The 23581-nt window shown below is 46.5% G+C and overlaps 1 protein-coding gene across 2 annotated transcripts in view; it reads left to right on the top strand.

Moving 5' to 3' along the window:
• Positions 1-23581, top strand: part of PAMR1 (peptidase domain containing associated with muscle regeneration 1) — an 80821-nt gene that overhangs the window by 32374 nt on the left and 24866 nt on the right. For both annotated transcript variants that reach the window (XM_061381137.1, XM_061381138.1), the window contains 4 exons: positions 727-855; positions 13644-13758; positions 17554-17771; positions 20313-20420. In XM_061381137.1, coding sequence (XP_061237121.1) covers positions 727-855; positions 13644-13758; positions 17554-17771; positions 20313-20420 — 570 coding nt within the window. The remainder of the gene's footprint in view (positions 1-726; positions 856-13643; positions 13759-17553; positions 17772-20312; positions 20421-23581) is intronic.

Genomic DNA, 23581 nt, shown 5'->3' with positions numbered 1-23581 from the left:
AGTGGTGATGGTTACCCAACTCTGTGAATGTACTAAAACCCATTGAATTGTAAACTTTATTTTTCTTTTTTTGAATTGTAAACTTTAAAACAGTAAATTTTATGGCATCTGAATTATGTCAATGTTGATTTTTTAAAAAATTATTAATTAGAACCAAAATGTGGAATCAATCTGGAAGGTTATTACTAAATATTTTCAATATCTCATAATACTTTTCAGGTTACTGATGATATATGAGATAGGCATCCTTGTAAAAAATGTGAAAAATTTACAATCAGCAAGAGGCTTCTCCTTTAGCACAGACAGCAATGTAATTTAGATTTGGTTTTAATGTAATAATAAGCATTTGCTACCAGTCTTAGATTTGGGGGTATTTTCATCAATATTATTTGCTTTGTAAAGCATAATGATTAAAAATAAGTTTAAATAGCATTGTATTTTATTGAAAATTGAAGTTCATAATTATGACCAGAAGCTAAGTTTTTTTAAAACAAGCCATCAGCTGCTAACCTGGAAGATGGTTCAGACCATCCCCTAAACTCCTCAGTCTGAATGCTGGTGACTCTAGCATCTTCCTAGGGATGAGCATTTTTTCCTAAGGGCACCTTTCTGAGTCCAGATGCTCTTAGGTGAGACAAGATCCTGGCAAAGTCCACAGTTTCTCGTGCAACCCATCAGAACCTGCATGTGCTTAATCGAACACCATTCTGCTTGGAAATGTTTCAGGTTGCACCATCTTTGAAAACTGCAAGACGTGCCGAAACGGCTCCTGGGGGGGTACCCTCGACGACTTCTACGTGAAGGGGATCTACTGTGCAGAGTGCCGTGCGGGCTGGTATGGAGGAGACTGCATGCGTGAGTAGTCCCTGACCTAGCTCCATCTCTACTTCAGGCTCCTGTCAAGTCTCACCTTGCCGTGGACTAAGGTTTATCTTGTTGGACTCTGTGAGTTCTGGAAAGCTTGTGGCCAGAAGACTTCCTACGTAAGACTGTAAGAAACAAAAATATGTTTCCTTCTGCTGGGTGTGGATTGTGGACATCTGTTTGGAATTGGCCATGGGAGGTTTCTGTCTCCTCTTAAATCTTCCCCTCTCTCCTGAATGAAGCCAAGGCATTCTGCACACAAGCATGCCTCATGTCCATTCCAGAAGCAACTGCGTGCTATCATTGGTCAGCAGGCAGTGAATAAGGCTTCAAAAATGTTGTCTGTAGTGCATTTTAAATATGAATTCCTATTGGAAAACTTCTTAAATCCTGAGTTCCACTCTTGGAACCACATCAAACTGTCAGCATGCCACTTGTCCCAGGAAAGGGATCCTTGCTGGGTTCTGCTTGATCTCCAAGAATTGCTTAATCTTTATTAGTGCTCCCCTCTGTGTCAATAATCCTTTGAAAATGGAGTGGAAATCTAAACTGTCTCTCAGTTTAAGATTCCCCCATGCAGCAACCCGGTGGTGAATATCACTCTGAGCAGCAGGATCTGGAGCAACGTATAAACTGTTATTATTTTGTTAAGCCTATTTTACATGTTCCCCATTTAAATTAGAAGCAATCAGGATGGTTTTAGAGCCTCATTAATTTTACTCTTACGAACGATATTTCCAGTCCACAGAAATAGAGGATGGAGTGTTATTGGTATTTCTTGCCTGATCAAACATGTAGCAAAAATGCAAGAGTCTAGGGCAAAGGGTAAGGAAAATACCTAAGACACCTAAGTCTGTGTGATTTAGGGGTCTGTGTGATTTCAGACCCCTTGTCTCACCTACCTCCTACTGGTGAACTCTTCTGTAGCTCTGTCTTCTCTGCAAGCAGCATATGAAGTCTCTAATGAGAGCAGAGTAGAAGGGAAGCTGAGGCTTGAGAGTACCAAAATTTGGGGAGAGCCACCTGATGAATGAGGAAATGTGTCAGCTACCAAAAAGTTAAAGCATGCCCAAGCATGGCCAAGGACCCAGTGGAAGCTGGAACTAATGTGTAGGTGGTGCAGCCTGGACAGGTGGGTGATACTCAGCAGCAGCACGGTAGCAGAGGTGAATAAAAGCAGTCACATGGTTGACCTAAGAGTTGGCAGAGACGTGACTGTCCAGGGCTCCAGCGTGGGCAGGACACAAAACCCAAATGAACCTGGTAAAGAAAATAGAGGCTGGAGGTGTCGGTGAGATGGAAAAGCAGGCTTAGTGGTAATACAGCCACCGAACATGTAGATGAAAGAGGTATTGTGGTCAGAGAGTAGAATTTCTAAGTCAAAGCTTTCACAGGTGGTGGTGATAGTGTGTTCATATGTATTAGTCAGTTTGGGGGGCATAAGAGTCACCCTCAAAAGGATAGATGTGTATTTTTCTCTATCATGCATCTGTGAGTTGGCTGGGGTTTAACTGGTGTCAGCTGGGTTGGCCTGGGTTGAACTCTAGAGTTCGGAGCTCAGACCACAGCGGGCAGTTTGGGGTATGATCTGCTTTGAGTGTGTCACAGAAGCACAAGCAGTCAAGCCAAACACACGGCCACATTCCTGGCCTCTGCTCTCACCACGTTCACTTATATTCTAAGCAAGTCACGTGGCTGAGCCACAAATCAGTCAAGTATGAGAGTATATTCTACCTCAAACAAAAGGATACAAGTATTTCCTAAACAATACTCTAAACACTGTGAGTGAGTTTGTTTAGAGGACAGGGCAGAGAAGGGGAAGAATATTTGCATGCAGGAAGTCAAAGACAGAGGACTGCATTTTCCCAAAGAAATCCTGTAGATGTATCGTTCCAAATAGTACCTGTTGGTTGAGTCTTGCGTTTAGCCTCAGTTTAACAGCCGACTGTGTAGGTCTGTTTGGTCTGGATTGGTGATGGTTTCCATGTATAGGATCGAACTTTCTCAAGGACAGCAGAATTGGCTCAGGGCAATGGGTCACCACCACTAGGCAGGCAAAGTGGAGTACGCATGCCCCCATTCATTAAAAAGAAGTAATGAATAGATCTACCCATCCATTCAAAAATACTGAAGGACAGAGAAACCTGGCGTGCTGCAGCTCACAGGGCTGCTAAGAGTTGGACACAACTTAGCAACTGAACAAACAACAATCCATTCAAACAATGCTTCTTGAAAGAATGTGCTTCTATGTGCAATGATGAGCAAGACAGATGTAGTCACTGCCATTTTAGAACCTGAAATTTAGAGAAGAGAGACAAAAAGAATGTGGTCAATGCTGTGAAACAAACAAAGCAATGATCATACTCCTATTCCATTCTGTGTTGGCTCAGTTATGCTTGTTCAATTCCATGGTGAAAGCCTCATTACATGCAGTGTATGTTTACCTGATCACAGCCACATACACAAAGAGAGCATTTCTTATGGATCACTAGGCACGTCACCAGGGGAAACAGGGAACCCTCCGTGAGTTTACAATACATTCGTGGAAACAGGACTTGACCATAAGACATCAACATGATGTTATTAGGTTCTCATCACCTACAGCTCATACTAAATAAATGCAAGGAGAATTCCCAGGCAGAAGTAATTCATTTCAGTATTTGTTGACTGTCTGCCCTGCTGACTAGGCAGGCAGGATGCTGCCTGCCTCTATTAAGGGGCAGCTGAACACCTGGGTGGTCTGTGCATGGCTGGGGCACAGTGCTGGAGCCATGTGGCAGTGCAAGCATTTGCCCAGTAGATGGCGCCCAAGTGATCCTTTCAGATCATTTAATTCTGGAGGAGGAGGGCTTCTTGCTGAAGACCGTTGTAGAACCCTGGCACCTTTTCCTGAGTGCCATATAGAACCTTAGAAGAAAGGAGGAGTGCCAGGCAAATGCCAGAAAGGATCACAGTGTTTATATTTTAATTATAGACCTTTCAGCACTGAGCCGACGTGGTAGCACCTTTATTTACTCACTGTCTTTGACAATGCTCGTCACAGATGGTTTTGACCCAATTCTTTACAGTCTTAACATCCATTATGTGATCGATTCACTCATAACCATCGACAAGTTACATTAAGCAAGAGAACTGGAGAAGGGCTGGAGGTCACTGAGCCCAGGGGAAAACTTTCTTCACATTTTCCTGGCCAGGAGAGATTGGTTTAGTAATCGCAGAATATTCAGAGGAGTGATTCCTTTTTTCTCCAGTTTTTTACTTTGATAAGTTTTAAATATGCAGAGTTGAAAGAATACTACATTCATTCTTTACCTGGATTCACCCGTTATTATAATTTTCCCACATTTGTCTTCTCTCTCTTCCTCTGTACTGTGAGCTCATGAATTTTCATTTTTTTCCCCTTAATCCTATCGTCCTCTTTTTGATGCTTAAATTGTCCCAGAACTGGCCACCAAAGTCCCTTTAAGATGACTTCGCTGCCTCATTCTGTGAGCACTTCCTTGCTTCTTGGCACTGCCCCCACCCACTCAGGGTTTCAAGTTCACCTTGATTTTTATGTGCAAGTCCTGAAATGAGCCATTTCTCCAATCCTGGTTCCTGTTATGGGGAATGATATTTAGGAACTGTGACCTGGCGCTGGCAATGAGAGGCACTGATCTCCAAAGTTAAAATCAAGGTGTCCTTTCAAAGCTTCTTAAACTGGAAAGTTGAGTTCTTAAGTGGAACCACTCTGCCGACTTCCAGAGTGAAGTTTATTTAACTTGGCCTTCAGACCAAGTTCCTAAGCCACTAAATGAGATGAGCAGGAGAGGGCCCGAGAGCCTCCCGGATGTCATGCTTCCAGGTAGCACTGAAGTGATGCCAACACTTCAGGCCCCAAAGGGTCTCGGGGAGGTAGGAAGGTTAGGAGAGCAACCTAGATAAGAGAGGGTTTGTGGGGAGAGCTTAATAGGCCTGGGATACTTTTTATTTCCTTAGTCATATTGTAGATAGACACAGAGGAGCAGAGGAACGGGCCTTCAGTGGTGACCAAAATGTGGGGGTGGAATATCAGAGGGGAGCATGGTTTGTGCTGGCTGGTCCAGGAATGATTGAGAGTCGATGAGAAAGACAGAGAGAAGGAGAGAGAGAGGGAGAGAAGGAGGGAGGAAAAGAGAGAGAGAAAGAGAAAGGAGGAAGGAAGGAAGGAGGGGAAGAAGAGGCCACAAAGCTGGGTGTCACTGATTTACTCATCTCTGGAGCTGTACTGCTGGGGAAGAGTAGAGTCGCATGGGTGGAGTTACTGAAAACTGGCTCGTGGAAGTCTGGGCTTCTGTGTCCTGGCACCTCCAGGAAAGGAACAGTGCTCAATTTGGTACGAATCGAGGATGGTATTATGTGATGGTTAATAGCTGGGCTTGAAACCAGGCTTTTCATCTGTAGGACCTGGATTTTAATCTGTTTCATGACTCCTTCTGTGACTTTGGCAATGCCACCCAATCTTTGTAAATCTCAGCTTCCTCATTTACAAAATGGGGGAAATAACAGTGCCCCATCAGAGGATTTAATGAAGGATTAATATGAGGGTTAAATGAAGTGCTATCTATGAAATTCCTTAATAGAGAGTCTGGAACATAATAAGTGCTTGATAAATGGTAGCTGCTATTCGTATTATTACTAAATCAGAGCCTTGAAGGGTGCTCTTTGTCTTTTCTTTGTTGGGAAGGAAATCAGTGTGGGGCCACAGAGGAAAAATACTAAAACAGAACTCCCTAAGAAAGAAGAGGATATATGCTGGCCATGAGGAGATTAGGGTGGCCCCAGTGGTAAAGAATCCATCTGCCAATGCAGGAGGTGCAGGAGACGTGGGTTTGATCCCTGGGTCGGGAAGATCCTCTGGAGGTGGAAATGGCAGCCCACCCAGTATTCTTGCCCAGAGAATTCCGTGGACAGAGGAGCCTGGCAGGCTGCAGTCCACGGGTCGCAAAGAGTAGGACGCGACTGAGCACAGCACACGGGAGGCTGCTTTCCAGGACAAGCATTGTATGTGTGGCGAATAGCTTTTCATACGTTATGTGCTGAAGTTCTTGATTCTAGAGAATTGACGTTTGAACTCCTGCAGATGATTTTATGTTATTAAAGAGCTCATCGATTATTGCTCAACTTCTGGTTTGGGTGGAGAGGGATATGAAAAAGGCCTTCCTTCCTGTTCAAACAGCAAGAAATCACTCTGTAAATCAAAGGAAATTCAGAATGTACTTTAAAACCCTCTCATATCTATGAACACAGAATCTAAAAGAAACTAAACTCCATAGGAAAGAGCTCTTCCTAGGAGAGCAAGGGATGCAGGATACGTCTTACCTGAGGCCAGCTACTGAGGTCAGGGCCAGGGCAGGTGAAGGCCTACCTGAGAAGGAGGAGGACCCAGCCAGACTTGGGATGAGCCTGTGGGCTGGCCTATTGAACTTACATCTAAAAAATACCCCCAAACAAAGATTACCCTATCCACTGAGACTTCTCATTAGTGAAATTTTGTTGAGCAAGCAGAGGCTGGGGGTGAGGCTAGAAAGCAGAAGATCTTGGAATATTGTTGTCATTTTCCAGTTTCAAAAATTTGTCATCTCAGAGTCTCATGGTCTCACAGGATCAAAGATTCCTGAACTTACAGTCATGGAAGTGCAGGAAGTTGGGCAGGGGGAGTGTTGAAAATCAAAAATAAGTTTTCTAAGGTTCCCACTGCTTGACTTTCAAGATGCTTCTCGAGGGATTATAGCTTCCTTGCTTCCTGATTTGATCAAATTGATCAGTACCTCATTCTACCTGCCTAATGGAGGAAAAGATATTACCAATCAAAAGAAAATATGTCTTTTCTGTTGTGAATAAGCAAGAAGAGAATAGGACCAATAGTCAAGAGAAAGATCAGTCAAGAGAAACACACCACATGGGATCAACTATTAGAATTTTCAGACAAGGAGTTTTAAATAATTTAAAAATGAATATATTAAAGGATCTGCAAGAAAAGGTAATTAAAATGGATGAAGAGATGCGAAAATTGAGAATAGATTTAGAAAGCGTTAATAAGAACCAAAAGGAAATCCCAGAACTGAACACATTGTAATATTTGAAATTGAAAAATCATCAGAGGGGTTAACAGCTGATTGATCATGATGGAAGACAGGATCAGAGAATGTAAATACAGGCTGGTAGAAATCAACCAAACTGAAGCACAGAGAAAAGAAAAAATATTTAGTTGTCTAATTTTTTATGCTGCTCAAACCCAGTCCTCGACTTTTGAATTGGATCGTCAGGGTTATCTCAGTGTATGCTTTTTTTGTGAAGATTGTGATGAATCTGGGGGAGAAAAACCTTTTTGCAACAAAGTGGCAGATAGTATTTTTGCTGGACAACGGTTTCAACTGAACGGATAGGCCATTTGGTACAGTATTGGGAAGAGGATTCGAAAATGGTTTGATTGGGCAGGAAGAGGCTTGATACAATTTGGCAGAGTCATTCATTCAGTTAATAATTAATTAAGCACGTATTTCATGCATATAGAGGTGAGCAAGACAGACAAAGGTCCTTGCTTTCATGGAACTGTGTCATGGAGGAAGCACACACTTAAGCAACCATTCTAAAGTATTTGATTGGAACTATAGGCCAGATCACAGAGTGAGCCATGAAGTCATTTCTAGAGAGCCAGTGAAGACGTGAGCCCCTGGTAAAAGCTATCACTTAGCACAACTTTACTTTCACTTTTCACTTTCATGCATTAGAGAAGGAAATGGCAACCCACTCCAGTATTCTTGCATGGAGAATCCCAGGGATGGGGGAGCCTGGTGGGCTGCCATCTATGGGGTCGCACAGAGTCAGACACGACTCAAGTGACATAGCAGCAGCAGCACTCTTTATGAACCAGACAATGTTCAAGTACCTTCATGTATGAACCATTCATCCTCATCCAGCCTTTTACAGGTGAGGGCTTCGAGGCACAGAGAGGCTGAGTCACTTTACCTGCTGTCTTACAGCTGTTATGTGGCAGAGCCAAGATGCCAGTTCAGAAGCTGGGCCCCGGAGTCCAGTCCCTCTTCCTCTGAAGTAAGCTATTTCTTGAAGTGAGAGGCCCTTGAGGTCCTCACTCCAAGCACCTGTCTGAGGGATGAGCAGGTCAGGGTAGGATGAACCAAATCACATGGGCAGTATCAGCTTCCTTCTTGCTCCCTGTCTGGTGTGTGGGTCATTCCCATGTCATTATCCAGGCTTTTGTTCTGCCATCCCTGTCTAGGCTCCTGGGCCTAAAGGCTTTAGAGCTTTAGCCAATGATGCAAAGAGGCTCTTAGGAGACCTGGAGCAGTGGATCAGAACCTGGGCTGCCACCTGTGATTCTTTTGCCAAATTTGTGTCTCAGATCCAGACAAGACTTGAGAAATGACAGTGTTAGCTGCCATTTATTGTTTATGTGTGCCAGGCACTTTGCTAAATGCTTCACATACAGTAACTATCTCATTTAATCCTTAAATAATAAATCAGCAACAACAGCATGGTTGTAGGTACTCCTGTTATTTCCAAATGAGGGACGCTCAGCTTGGAAAATCTGAAGAACTTGTCTGGGGTCATACAGCTAGGAAAAATCTGAACTGAGATTAGGACCTGGTCTGGCTTCCAGGGGCTTCCCAGGTGGCGCTAATGGTTAAAGAGCCCACTTCCCAATGCAGGAGACATAAGAGACATGGGTTTGATCCCTGGGTTGGGATGATCCCCTGGAGGAGAGCATGGCAATCCACTCCAGTATTCTTGCCTGGAGAATCCCCTGGACAGAGGAGCCTGGGGGGCTACAGTCCACAGGGTCACACAGAGTCAGGGGTGGCTGAAGTGACTTAGCATGCCCACACACACATGCATCAGTGGTTAGGACTCCAAGCTTTCACTGCTGAGGGTGTGGGTCAATCCCTGGTCAGGCAGCTAAGATCTTGCAAGTTGTGGAGCATGGCGAAAAAAAAAAAGAAGCTAACAGAATTCTTTCTTTAGTCCTCCTTGCCCCCAGCCTAAAGGAAAGTTTAAAAAAAAAAAAAAAAATCCACTGCTTCTCAGAAGCGCCCCTCCCTCTTTTGTCCCCCAGCTGGAGATAAGGACACTTGTCAGAATGCTGGGGGTGTTCACTGCTTTTGGGAAGCTTCCAGCTCTCGTTCTAGTTTGGAAATTCATGAAGATTTCCTTTCAGCTCTGTCGAAGCAGAGTCTATCCAGCTCTCTCTCCTGTTTGGGTTTGTAGCAAGGATAGGGGAGGAGGCAGGCTTGGAGATGAGTCCAGGATTTGAGATCCCAGGGGCCAGTCTGGCATGGCTGGCAAAATCCCCTACATACACGCACGCACGCACATGCACACCTCTTCTCCTGCAGCCAGACGTGGTCAGGGAATCCGAGCACGTTGTCCGGGCCCTTGCCACTCCCGTCTTTCAGCCCCAGGACCACCTGCTTGGTTGGCCAGCCGCACTTCATTAGTGAGGACACTTGGCTGTGTTCAGCCCTAGACAGAGGGTGCAGTGAGTCTGCCCTGCACCCGGCTCCTTGGACTCCCCGTGGGGGTGGGAGTGAGATGGGGGCTGAAGGAGCCCCTTGGTGTGAGGAGGGCATGGGGTGACTTCTGCTTTGCCCGGTGCCCACTAACTGTGCCCCCCGCCCCTCCCCCTGCAGAGCACATTTCTGAGAAGTGGCCTCTGTGTCTCTGGCTGCTTGGAACTTGCACCCTGTCTTGAGGCCGACTCTGCCCTCCCCTCCAGAGACAGAAGGGAAACATCATGAAGGACCCGGCTGTTGCGTGTGGTTGGGAATCCTGGCTGTTTCTGAAGGACAGCCCGTGGTCTCCAGGAACCAGTGGTCTCACATCTCACGTGGCCAGGGGCCAGCACCCCGGTTGGGGGTGGGACCCCGACTACTCCCCAGGCCATAAGACCCTCGGGCTGGCCAAAGCCTGCTGGCTCCCCCAGATCTGAGACGGGGAGAGGGGATCTGAAAGTGACACTGCTGTCTGATTCCAGGGAGGAAACCAGAAGTTGGCTGGCAGCATCTGCTGCCGGTTCTAACTTGGGGTCCCTGCGGGAGGTTTGCTGCGGAGCTGGGACTTAACACCTTGTGGTGGGGAAGCTGCCAGTCCCCGGGGGGGCGGAGGCTGTGCAGGAAGGTTTCTTTTTTTGTCTCTCACACCCCGTGTATCACTTCCATAGCCGGGCAGCAGATGGGCGGATGGGGGCGATGAGGAGTGTGAGGTGTGCAGGAAGAAGGCACGTGCATTTCCAGTAGCTCGAGGGGGAGGGGGACGGGCAAAGATTCAATGTATTTGGGAACGGGGGTGGGAAATCCTGCCGCTTCAAAATGGTGCGGGAGAAGGCTGGGTCAGGAAACCCTAAGACAGGTTAATGTACTAGCAGAGATCCAGCGCTGGTACTAGGCAGATTCAAGTTCAAGTCCTTGATCTGCCACCAACTAGCAACAGCTAACATTTGCTGGTTTTTCTGCTAAGGGCTTTCGGTGTGCATAATCTGATTCACATCTCACAAAACGAATAGGGTAGATGCCAGTTTTATTCCCATTTGGCTCAGGTCTGGTGAGGTTCTGAGAGATGCCGTAACTCACCGAAGGCCACACAGCTGGTGACTCTAAGGTTGAGACCCATACTGAGAGGGGACTCCGACGTCCCATGGCAACCACTGCTCTACAGCTAGAACAGTCATCTGCCACCTTCCGACTTCCTGGCTGTCTGGCCATGGGGATACCTAACTTCTCCCATCCTTAGGGTTCCTCGTCTGGGGGATGGGGAGATAAATGTCATTCGCCCAGCTTTCTTTTCTTAACTTTTTATTTTATATTGGGGTATAGCCAGTTAACAATGTTGTGATAGTTTCAGGTGAACAGCAGAGCAACTCAGCCATACGTATCAGTTCAGTTCAGTTCAGTTGCTCAGTCGTGTCCAACTCTTTGCAACCCCATGAATCGCAGCACGCCAGGCCTCCCTGTCCATCACCAACTCCCATATACCTGTGTCCATTCTCCCCCAAACTCCCCTCCCATCCAGGCTGCCACATACCATTGAGCAAAATTTCCTGTGTACACAGTAGAACCTTGTCGTTATCCATTTTAAATATAGCAGTGTGTCGTGTATTCCCTTAGGAACTGTCTGTAAATGTGCAAAATGTGAAATTAAGGCGTGTGTGCTGCATGCTTAGTCATTCCAGTTGTGTCCAACTCTCTGCGACCCTATGGACCATGGCTGACAGGCTCCTCTGTCCATGAATGATTAGTGAATACTCTGCCAGGACCCTGGCTGTCCTCCTGGGCCAGGCCTATTTTCTCCTCACTCCTTTCTCTCCTATCCACCCCCTCCCCAAGGATGAACTAAACCAATCTCTCCATCTACCTCAGCTATCTCCAAGCTTTCTTGTGAGGATTAAACCAGAGAAGGTGTAAGCCTTTTAGCCGGTCCCTGGCCTGTCACAATGTCATCGTTCATTCATTCAACAGCTCTTTATTGAGCACGTGTTCTGTGCCAGTTTCCGTTCTAGGCATACAAACTGGAGGGGTGCTAGCTCTGCCAAAGGGAGTGAGCAAATAAGCTAGAAAATTTCCAGTAGCGATGTCCATTATGAAGAAAACAAAATCAAGTAATGGCAGTGACCGTAGAAATATGAAGGTCCGTTTTAGCTGGGTGGTCCAGGAAGGCCTCTTTGAAGAAGTAGCAGTTGAGCTTAATTCCCAAAGGGAGGAGACGTGGAAGAGGATGAACCTTCTAGGTTAAGGGAGCAGTGGGTGCGAGGCCTGGGGTTGGGACAGGAAGGGGGCCGTGTGGCTGGCTCAGAGTGAGGACTGGGTGGGTGGTGGTGGAGGCTGAACAGAGGGCAGGGCCGTGGATGCTGTGGGGAGGTGAGCTACAGGGCGCAGTCTTTGGAGGGGCGAGTCGAGAGAGTAATGTGATCTCATTCATGTATTTAAATGGTAGCTTTGGCAGCTATATGGGGAATGGAAAGTTGGGAGAAAAGGATGGATGCAGGGAGACTGAGATCACAGAGAGACGATGGAGGCCCGGCCAAATCCAGAGACTCACATGGAAAGGGGTGAGGGATGCTTCCCACGAGGAAATAGAAGCAATAAACATCCTAATGATGAGATGCCTTGGGCAACCTAGCAGTCAATTTTGCAAAAATCACACACCTCAGACCTCACAGCTTATTGAAAACAGAGTTTAAGCTATATTCCTACCACTGTAGAAATATTACCACCATCATCTTGCCATGAGGTACCATCCACTGATGTTCATGTTTTTCTTTTGAGCTTGGGAATTTATTGGGGGAGGTTATTAAAGATAACTGAAGGTCTGGAGTTTATGATGTCAAACTGAGTTCTGTGTAGATAGGGTTAAAGAAGCTTTTCCTATAGCGGGGCGGGTAGTAAATAGTTACATTTTTGTGGATTCTGCTGTCTTGTTTTGCAGCTACTCAAGTCTGTCATTGTGGCTGGAAACCAACCTTAAACAATGCATTAAAAATGTATGTGGCTCTGTTCCAATAAAACTTCATTTAAAATATAGGCAGTGAGCTGCATTTGGCCCATGGATCATAGTGTGCCAACTCTGGCAGAAAATATAGTTTATTTACATGACCGAGATAATTTTTTCCCTACAACGAGGGTACAGACCTCTGCTTATCTCGACACTAGAGATGTGATGTAGTTGAATGGAGACTCTGTTCTGTGGTTTTCAAATCTTGGGGATTCCTTGGAACTAGCTCAGGGGACCAAGGTGATAGTGACGATGGAGGGCTTGGGGTCCCAGCTTCTACTTCAACCAGGACCCCCTGTTGGATTCATTTTTTTTTTTTAATTAAATTGGTGGTCTTCATAAGAGTTTGTTTGGGGGGAAAAAAAAAGAGGTCTTGGGAGCCAGGAAAAAAATCGAAAATCACTAATCCAATTGGACTGGTTGGAGTTCATGTCCTGCTTCTGGTATTTGCATTAGAGAGGTGCTTCTCTGGTGTCTCAGGTGGTAAACAATCTCCCTGCAATGCCGAAGACCCAGGTTCCATCCCTGGGTCAGAAAGATCCCTTGGAGAATGGAATGGCTACCCACTCCGGTATTCTGGCCTGGAGAATTCCATGGACAGAGGATCCTGGTGGGCTACAGTCTATAGAGTCGCAAAGAGTCAGACACAACTGAGCGACTAATGCTTTCGCTATTGCATAATTGCTCATAGAACAAATTAATACATACATTTTCTAACTGGATGGAGGCACGTAAAAAGGAGTTGCTTTGGGATTATATGTGTGGATTGAGGGTGTGCAGGGGACACAGAGCAGAGGGGCTTATGTAAATTTAGACGCTGAACAAAGGCCACAGTGTCCCAGGTAGAGCTGCTGGGAGGGCCAACTTTCTGAGCCTTGTAAGGTGGCAGCAGCAGGCTGGGGTGTGGCAGTCTTGGAGAGGCAGGATGAGGGTGGCTTGGACCTCACATTCAGACACAGCTAGGTTTTAAATCTCTGCTCTGTCACTTAATAGCTAGACAAATTATTTAATCTCTGGTTATCCATTTTTCCATCTGGAAAACTGGAATGATGCTATTTCCCTTCTCAAGCTGTTGGGTTAAATGAATGAATAATTCATTGCCAGTTGCTGAGCATATCGCCAGGGGCTTGAGAAATAGAAATATCCTTCTCCATTCTGTTTTTAGGGGCATGGATGAGCTCAGAGGCTTCGAGACCTTTTACCGTCTCTTTCCTGTTGACTCCAATTTCTATGCCTCAATCTTCTCTTCTCAGGATGTGGCCAGGTTCTACGTGTTCCAAAGGGTCAGATTTTGTTGGAGAGCTACCCCCTGAATGCTCACTGTGAGTGGACCATTCACGCCAAACCTGGATTTATCATCCAACTCAGGTAAGGGGCTGTGGTCAGAATTATGGAACCTGAGGTTTGAGGAAGTGCAGTAACAAAACCAAAGGTCCTGGACCCTAGTAATCAGGGCTAACCATCTACATTTTATTCTTGAAAGCAAAAAATGCATATTAGAGCCTTTCTGTTTACCTCTTAGTGATTTTGTGGGATAAGGCCTGGGTAAGATGACCACCAATTAAATGCTTGTCCTTCACTAACTGCAGACAGTGGGGCTCAGGTGACGATGACCCCAGGAAGACACCAATATGTCAGAACACAGCACTGAGAGCAACCTGCCCATCCATAACCTTGACCAGGTCACCTAATTCACTTAGTACTGGCTGGATTCTATGGAAGGGGAGGAAATAAGGCCAGGCCTAACCTTCAAGGACTTTGTACTCTAGATTGGGGTTTATGTTTGTCACAGCTTCTTTCATTGCTGTTCTCAGAAACCAACCACCACCTCCACAACCAATAAGCTGATTCTTTCATTTGTGTGGATGATAAGCCGTTCATCTTATGGAACGTTGGGGTCCACAGAAATGTTTAATTCATGCCATGGACCCAGTTGTAACTAGAGATAAATAACACAAGTGCATCCTGCTTTGTGAGAACTGTTCACTGCTGCATCCAGGAGCCTGGAACAGGACATGGTACACATGACAGGTGCTCGATAGACCCTTCCTGCATAGATAAAGTTGAAAGATCTGCTCCCTGTTGCCAGTGTTTCTCCTCTCTCCTGGCAGACACCTCTACTCTTCCTCTTTAGTAAAGCAGAGTGGCCCACTCAGCCCAGGACTTTTAGGGACGTTGTCCACCTAGCTCTTCCCTTTTCTAACTCATGGAGATGTTGGCGGTGATGGAAATCTCTAATCTTCTAGAGCACAGGCTTCCAGTCGGTGTTTTCTGGGTGGATTGATGCACCCAGAGGTTCCCTTATGTCAGCTGGCTCCTCGATGGCACTCTGTCATGCAGGAGGGGCAACACGGTACCCCACATTGAGAGGATCCAGAACTCAGGTCCCTTTCTCAACCCGCGCATCAAAGCCACCCTTTAGTTGCTGGTCTTCTTGTTCCCTGAGGTCCTGGGGTTAGGATTAAGGTTCAGTAAATGAACTTTCCTAGAGGAAGTTCAAGAAGCAAGTGAGAGGCTACACCATTCTGCTGAATGGGCTCCAGGCTGGATCTTCCAGTGTGATAAGGACAGTTTTGGATGCCACAGGCTAATTTTTCAGCAACTCAGGGACCAGGACAAATGGTCCCCTCAGAGCCCTCTGGAGAGCTTCTCCAAGACCCAGGATGAAAAGAAATCAGCTCCCCCTCCCCAACTCCACCAACCAAAAATCCAAAATGTTGGAGGGGTTGAGAAGTGCATCACCTGCCTAGGAAAGGGTCCTAGGAAGGCACAGAAGTATATAGGTTTCTTCCCTGCAAACCTGGACCTGCTGGCCAGGGGTAATTATAAGGATGGAAATACTCTGCAGCCTAGTGTCCAGCCCCAAAGCTGGTCGTCATCCCTGGTGTTCCCTTTTCCATCGCCTACCACAGCCAGGTCACCAGAGAATCTATTTACTCAGCTGTAAAATAATCTCAAGTCTGTCCACTGTCTCTACTGCCAAAATTCTACTTTGAACTGCCACCAACTCTTACCTGGATCCTCTTGTGGCCTAATTGGCTTCCCTGCCTCCACTTTTGCTGGCTCTGCCATCTCCTCTCTTCAGAGTGGCTGGAGTGATCCTTTAAAATCCTCTCTCAAATTGTCATTCTGTTGGTGAAACCTTCCAGTGGTTTCTCTCAAGCTTGGAATAAAATTCAAACTCCTCACCATACAAAACGTCTCCTGCTCTCCTCTCTGACCTTCCTTCACACCATTCTCCCAGGTATGCACTGCCTGGCAGCGTAGCATCCCTGCCTCCTTTCATTTCCTCAGAGATGCTCATGACTACCTCAGGGCCTTTGTACTTACAGATTTCTCCTGCCTGGACCACTCTTCCCCATGACCTGCACATGGCTGGCTCCATTTCATCAGTTAAGTGTCTACCCTTGACCATGTATGTAGAAAGCTTACCCTCCCAGTCACTCTCAGTGCTCTTACCTGCTCTGTTTTTCTTAGGACTTAACACTCTCTGGAATCCCCTTGTTTTCTGGTTTCCTTGCTTATTTTCTGTCCCTCAAATCAGAACTCATGAGGGCAGGCACTGTGTCTACTAGGGTAGTTGCCGTACTTTCAGCACCTGGAACAGCGCCTGTCACAGTGCAGACCTGCCATAGATGCATTGAATAAGGAACACATGAGTGAATGTAAATGCAGGTTGCAGTGTCTCGTGTTTCAGTTTCAGAAAAAGCTGTGATCTCGGTTTGGTGGTGGCCTTGCCCCCCCCCCACCCCCGCCACATCCCTTCCCCCTTTTCAAATTAAGACACCAAAGCCCAGAGAAGCAAGGGATTGCTCAAGGCCGGCAGTGAGCTGGTGTGGCCAGATCCTTAAAACTATAGCAAGTTGCACACATTATGATGAGCAGGACTTACACTCCCGTACAAAAGGTTTTGTGATAAAAATTTCTGAAAAATAAACACTAGCCATACTCAGTGATCATTCCTTTTTTAAATAAGATCTTTAAGATCATTTACAATATCCTGATTGTTCTCTAATTCTGGCACATGGAGTTTTTGCCCAAGGTGATAGAAGTGGCACTGGTCTGAACTTTTCAGGTGGCAGTTCTGAGTTCTCTGTCTATTCCCACTTCTCCAGAACGTGAGGAAGAAGATACAGATGTACATTTTGTGAACTTGATAACTCAGGCATTCCCTTGGAATCTTCTGAAAAGTTATCTTTTCCTCTCTTGCCTTGGTGTGTATCTGCCTCTTTTCTTACCTCTTGGAAATGAGAGCTTAGGGTTTTATCTTCTGCTTTTTTGATCCATTGCACCCCAATATTTCCAAACCCAAGATCCCTTTGAGGTAATCAAAGATATGTCTCTTTCAATTCTGAAATTTTGATATGATGCTACTCTTTCTACTCTTTGGGGCAAGAGTTATTGTTACCAAGAGGATAATTATCTTCTGATCCTTCCATCAGACAGAAGAGTATGCATGCAGAGAGTTTTTTCCTTTACTTGGTCTTTAAGATAACATATACTCTATCACTCTCCAATTGTAAAATTGAAGTATCCATTTTATCACCTACTCAACAACATTTGTTTATTGTCTCTACATGCTAGGCACTGCATTAGGCACTAAGCAAACAGTGATGGAGTAAGACAGATGCCACACCCTGCCCTTAAGGAATTTGCAGTCTAGGGGAGCTAGGGGAGCAGACAGGCATGCATGTGTGCACACACACACTCACAAAGTCAAGGAGATAAATATGAGAAAGTAAAATGTCTATACACATTATGACGAAAACAAGGGCTCTCCTTTAGAAAGAGTTGTCAGGGAAGCCTCTTTAAGGAGAGAATATTTTAGCTGAGCTCTGAGTTTAGGAAGGAACCAGCCATGCAGCCTGGGAGGAGCAGTGCCCCTAAACGGGGAGCTGGTGTGTGCAGAGGTTCTCGGAATGGACTGTGCTGCCCCCTGCACCTGGCATGCATCCACACACCTGCCCACGGTACACCTGCCCACACACATGGAAAGAAATGCAGCTGCTCGCAAGTCCTCCAGGGCCACGGTTCTCTCAGATCAGGGCATAGCTCTTCTCTTCCGGAGGCCTGCTTATCATCTGGCCTTTAACTTGCCCAGGGCAGGTGGAGGGATTCTTCAGGGCCTCACCTGACTCCTGTTCTCACCCTCTCCTCCTCCAGGATTGTCATGTTGAGCCTGGAGTTTGATTACATGTGCCAATATGACTATGTTGAGGTCCGCGACGGGGACAGCAGCGACAGCCAGATCATCAAGCGTTTCTGTGGCAACGAGCGGCCAGCTCCCATCCGAAGCACGGGCTCCTCACTCCACATCCTCTTCCACTCAGATGGCTCCAAGAACTTCGACGGCTTCCATGCCATCTTTGAGGAGATCACAGGTAAAGGCCAGAGAGAGAAAGGCCAAATTTTATTTTATTTTAGCATTTATTTTTTGGCCATGCCCCACGGCATGTGGGATCTTAGTTCCCCGACCAGGGATTGAATCCACACCCCCTGCAGTGGAAACACGGATTCATAACCACTGGACCTCCAGAGAAGTTCCCAAATGTCACTTTTTATGGCTGCACTCTAGATAAACATTCCTTTCTGTGTATCCCACTCCTTCCTGCCCAGCCTTGTTAAAACCCCACCCTCTGGGTTCTCAGAAATGACCTGCACATTGAGAAGGTAGAGAGAAATGGCAAGGGGTGTTTCAGAAACACTCACCAGAACCAGAACTAGGAATTCTTACTTCTCCTTCTCCTGTAAAGCTGCTGTGGTACAGATAGATCAGGTCACTTGTCTATGGTTGCACAGCTCTGGAGATGGAACTAGGAATCTGCACAGTTTGGCTCTGGAGCTCCTGTTAGGGGCTCTCATGGTTAAGAGAGTTAGCTTTGGTCCCTGGCAGATTAAACCGTATGGCTTAGATAAGTTCTACTGTTCTGGGCCTGGGTTTCCTAATCAGTGAATAAGGGCGTGACCCTAGATCCTGCTCCATTAAGGAGTCTCTGGGAGACAGAACAGATGAAGAGCTGAGCAATGTCTGGTGCAGAGGAAACCCTCAGTAGCCGCCCTGCCCCAGGCGTGCCCTGAGCCTCCTTTGTCATCTTTCAAATAATTGTTCCAAGTCTGACACTACCCGGGAAATGCCACTCACTTTATGAGGAACTCTGTGTCTGACTTCACCTCCTGTCCTGTCAAATGAGGAAGTAGCATTTGGCCAAAATGAACAACGGGCTCAGTGCTAAGGAATCACCCCAGATCTTTTTTACTCCTTGGAGATGGGATTGCATCAGGTTTTACAAAATAAACTCCAGCTTGAAATATTTATTTTTTGAAACAAATAACTGAATTTAAGAAATTGCAATGGCCTTTTGACCATTCAAGCTCCCTTATGGAAGGTCTGATACGGATATCTCAGGAAGGGAGGTGGGCGGAGGTGAAATCAGCCTTTCTTTAGCCTCACCCATTCAGCAAAACCAGCAGACACCTCACCCTCTCCACGTGGTCCCCCTGAGAACGTTCTGCCAGGGCCTCCGGCGGTTGCTCCTATGAGCTGTGTGCTGACTTCCTCCCAGGACGTGTGTCTCCTATGCAGACTTGCAGGGCCTGGGAGCTCTAGAGGCTTTTGCTGCTATGCTGTGGTCAGCCTGCGGCTCAGTCCTTGCCCCTCGGTGCTGCCCTGCCAGTCAAGGCTGAGATCTGTCTGGGGGTGTTCATGGCAGTCAGAAGTTGGGGGCAGAGGCGGCTCACCAGCTTGTGACCCTGTGTCTGAGGGAAGGGTCAGGAGGGTCTCTTCCTCAATCTCCCCTGGAGGACTCTGGTCTGTGTGATCTTCCTGTTCCTCAGGCACCTGGTGTGACCCACCTGCAGTCTTTATTTCCTGCCTAAAGCCCCCTTCCCATTCCTGCACGTCATGTCCCATCCCCGGAGGCCCTGTCAGATTTCTCCTGCCCTGTTAAGCCTTTTCCCTTCTTCCAATGAGCTGTGGCTTTGCCCTTTTCTGAATGTCTTCTAGCACTTTATCTCTTTTCTGACACTCACTGAATCAAACTTCAGGTTATAGTCACTGCCGACTCTTCTTCACAAAGCTTTGTCCTGATGAGCAGGCTCTCCTGTTCGTCTTTGTATCTCACCAGCGCCTTCCACAGAGCCAGCGCTCGATTCAGGCTTGCTGCACTTGGCCTAGCCATGTATTTCTACACCAGGGTAAATGAAGGTGGGGTTAGTGGGAAACAAGCAGACTAGTGTTTCCCAAAGTGTTCTCTGTAGAAAAATGGTCCCCAGGACACTCTGTGAAATGCAGTCTCTCAGATCAAATAAGCCTGTGAAAGGTAGAATGTTATGTGCATTCTTAGAAATTCACAATGCACATTAGAACGTGGAATGTGCTGAGAAGTTCTGCAGTGCGGAAACCTGGTGAATTATCATTTAACCCCAGTAGCATTTCCCCACCGTATCTGAGACCATTAACTCTCAACACGTCAAGGGACTATTGTTTACAGAATGCATGTTTGGAAATTCTTGAGTACCCTTTCACCAGTGTCATGAAGTCGTCTTCCAGTTCCTTTCCCCCAGTACCCCGGATGCTGCGCTTCCTTGAATAAAAGATGATGTGTTAGCCAAGCCTGCTCTCTCCCCATAGGAGCCCCCATGGGAGGGGTGAAGCTTGCTTCTGCTTTAATTATGTGGTGCACTCGTGTGTGTTGTCCTAGACTAGAGGTGTCTGAAGCAGACTTCCAGGGCTTGGAAAACATCAAATAACATCAGCAGCATTTGATTAGTGAGTAGCTGTTTTAGGCAATCTTGAAACAGTGTTAACATGATTTCAATAAAAGGACTTTAAAAGACAAGTGAGAGGCTGTGATCAGGACTCCAGGCTTGAATGAAGGGCTCACGCACAGGGGCACTGAGAGCAATTGCCTTCTCTCTTACAGCGTGTTCCTCGTCCCCTTGTTTCCACGATGGCACTTGCCTCCTCGACAGCACCGGATCTTACAAGTGTGCCTGCCTGGCGGGCTACACCGGGAAGCACTGTGAAAATCGTGAGTTTGCCTGCAGAGTGGGAGTGAAGGCGTCACGTGGGGCTGGCATGGAGAGGGTCTGGGGAGTGTTGTTCCCTGGTGTCTACATGGTCTGTCCAAGATAACAGGTAACATGGACTCTCCCATTGAGTGAATTTCAAGAGGGCTGGGATCCCTCTGGGTCAGAATGTCTGGAACCACCCCAGTTTGCCCTCACCTGCTGCAAATACTGCTTAGAAATATCTATCTTAGAAAGATACGCCTTCAGTGGCCGCAAATAGCATCCAGTACTCAAACACACTGAGAAAGAGTTAACAGTAGAAAGCTACCATCATACACGCTTCTGAGGCCCGGAGTCTGAACTCCCTCTCCATCCCACTGTCTGAATTTTGGAGACATGCTCCAGGGCACCATTCACTGTGTTTCTGTGCAGTCTGAAGCCTTGCATTGAGGATGGTAAAGATATAGGATAACTATGAGCCCCAGATTCCTGGGGACAGTTTACGCGTTTTGTCTATGTCTAGTTATTAATAGCATACTCTTTCATACTCAAGTGTCCTGAGTGGATGACAAAGTACAGTCATCATCTTATGATGATCTGACCAGATTACATGAGTCACAGGCAAAGCAACATTTTATTGACAGACTACTAAGCACTGAGGTCTATGGGAATGCAGAAGAAAGCATGTCTTGCTATTCTCTGAAGGAGCTTATCCCGACTTGTGAGCTCAGCTCTGTGCTTCTCTGGTAATTCTTGAGCAGGTCTGAGAGGCGATGGGGCTGTGAGGGTGGTATAGCCCAGAGGAGTCATAGAGGAAAGAAGTCTACCAGCCGTGGCAGTCCACATATCATTCTCTAGGATGGTTCCCTTTCTGCCCTTGCCACTCGAGTCCTCACCGCCTCCTGCCTGAGCCATATCCTGGCTGTCCCATTGGGTCACCCACACTTTATTGCAGACAGAAGTCAAACAAATGACTTACTCCAAAGCAGGTAGGAGTTTCCCATTCATGTTTTTGAAAGGCAGAACGTGACTCTTGTGTGCTATTGGACTCAATCTTTTGCCAGAGGAGAGAAACTAGAACATGTATCTGATATGGCAAATCCTTATCTGATAATGGTGTCTGATATGGCATTGCCCTTGGGAAGGGTACACACAGGCCAATGCATATGGCAGCATCAGGCAGCACCCAGACCAGTGGGGTGGTGCCCAGGACTGTGCCATTGGCAGAGAGGAACGAAAACACTATGACCAGAAATCAACTATCAAGGGTCTTTGGTAATCAAGAGCCTGTCTGTGCATGACAAGTGGTCCTAACGGAAGTTTGAGACCTAAAACTGGTATCCCACGCCGCAGCTGTCACATGGATGAAATGAGCAGAAGAACAGGAGGAGTCAGCGTTTGGGGAAAAGCAAAGGAGGGCAGCTAATGACCTAGGGAGGGTTCCCCCTAAGCAGATCCTGACGTGGGAACGTGTGTACAGATGACATGTCAAGGACACGTCCTCCAGGAGAAGCTGGTGAGGGAGTGGGGAGGCTGGACTGGAAGGGAAGGAAGCCAAGCAAAGGCGTGATTTCGGGCAAAATCCCAGCCCGAGTGTTAACAGGCAGTGGAATCTGGAATGGAATGCACATCTCAGAGTGTGTCCTGGCTTTAACGCAAGACAGCTGGGCTTTCCTATCCCAAGTGCAACTGGCGATTGGCTAAGGACTGCCTTGGGCAAGTAGGACGTGCTTACCTTTCTGTGCATGTGCCAGGGTGGTTCCAGTAACACTCGAGCAGTGGAGTTGGTTGGTGCAGGCCACTGGAAGTAAAACAGTAGATTGGGTGGGGGAGGGGACGTAAGGGGCATCCAAGGACAGAGCCCCAGCAGCCTCTGCTGCTGTCACTTCTGACTGGCATGCTCAGGTTACTCTGGGGTCATCCTAGATATAAGAGACCTGGTGTGACAACGTTCTATAAAGTTCACGCATTTTCGGTTAATTTCGTGACTTTTGCTTGCAAACAGCGCATGAAGCCAGTGTCGGGAGTGTGTCCTTGAGTGTACATTTCATTCTACTTAACACACCCGTTGCTTTGGGCGTCTCAGCTGACCTAAGTGTGATTATGCCGGATTCTTAGAAAATTATGTTCTGCTTTGTGGTTCTTGTCTCGTTCAAGTTCTCTGTGAGGCGTACAAGGTGGAGAAAAGAAGTGTTGCTTTCCCTTTGTTTCAGGAATTTGTAGATGGAGTGATTGTGGAGTCTTGATAATGACCAATCATGAGTGCTACCCTTTAGATGCAGAGGGGTACCAAAAAGGAAGCCCTAAATTCTTGACAAATTAACTTTACCATATTAGGGCTTTGATTAACAAAGGCAAAATTGGAGAAAAGTAAAACATTACCAAATTAGTCGAAATACCTGTAAGAAGCTGAGTCAAATTGGGGAAGGGAAGTGGAGCAGAGGGAAGGAAATTGGTCCAAAAGTTTTGACTAGAATATTTATGAGTAGCTTTTGAGTGAAAAACAGACTTCTAGGCATTATTACTCTATCCAGAAAAAAAACCAGAACAAAACAAATAAACATGATGAAAAAGAATGTAAACGACGTCATTATGAGCTGAGTCATAACTTGATTCATGAACTGTCTCAAATCCCTTTTGGTCTCAAGTCATTTTTGGTTTCAAAACATCAGCGTAGATGGACAAGAGAATTCTTTCTAGCTACTTTTCAAAACGTTGTTCAAAAACCATAATTCTCTTAGTACCCTGTAGTTGAGATTGGGGGAAGATACTGGTGGTAGATATCTGATAAGCCATTTGCTGGCAGCAACGTGGGGGTGGTGGTTTAATCCCTAGTCATGTCTGACTCCTGTGACACCATGGACTGTAACCCACTAGGCTTCTCTGTCTGTGGGATTTCCCAGGCAAGAATACTGGAGTGGGTAGCCATTTCCTTCTCCAGGGGATCTTCCTGACCTAGGGATCAAACCCACGTCTCCTGCAGTGCACCGAGTTTTTGTTTTTTTTTCACCACTGAGCCACCAGGAAAGCCTTGGGGGACCAAATGTTTGATAATTTTCCATAAGATTTAGGTCTGTTTTTCCATTTTAGGATATTCACCATGAATTCCAACTAACTCAATAAGGGAATCATCACAATTGTAACAGTTTACCTTGTAATTTCTGAACAAACTTTAACCATT

The sequence above is a fragment of the Bos javanicus genome, chromosome 15 (genome assembly GCF_032452875.1).
Source record: "Bos javanicus breed banteng chromosome 15, ARS-OSU_banteng_1.0, whole genome shotgun sequence".
Lineage (NCBI taxonomy): Eukaryota > Metazoa > Chordata > Mammalia > Artiodactyla > Bovidae > Bos > Bos javanicus.
This window is presented reverse-complemented; position numbering and strand designations above follow the sequence as displayed.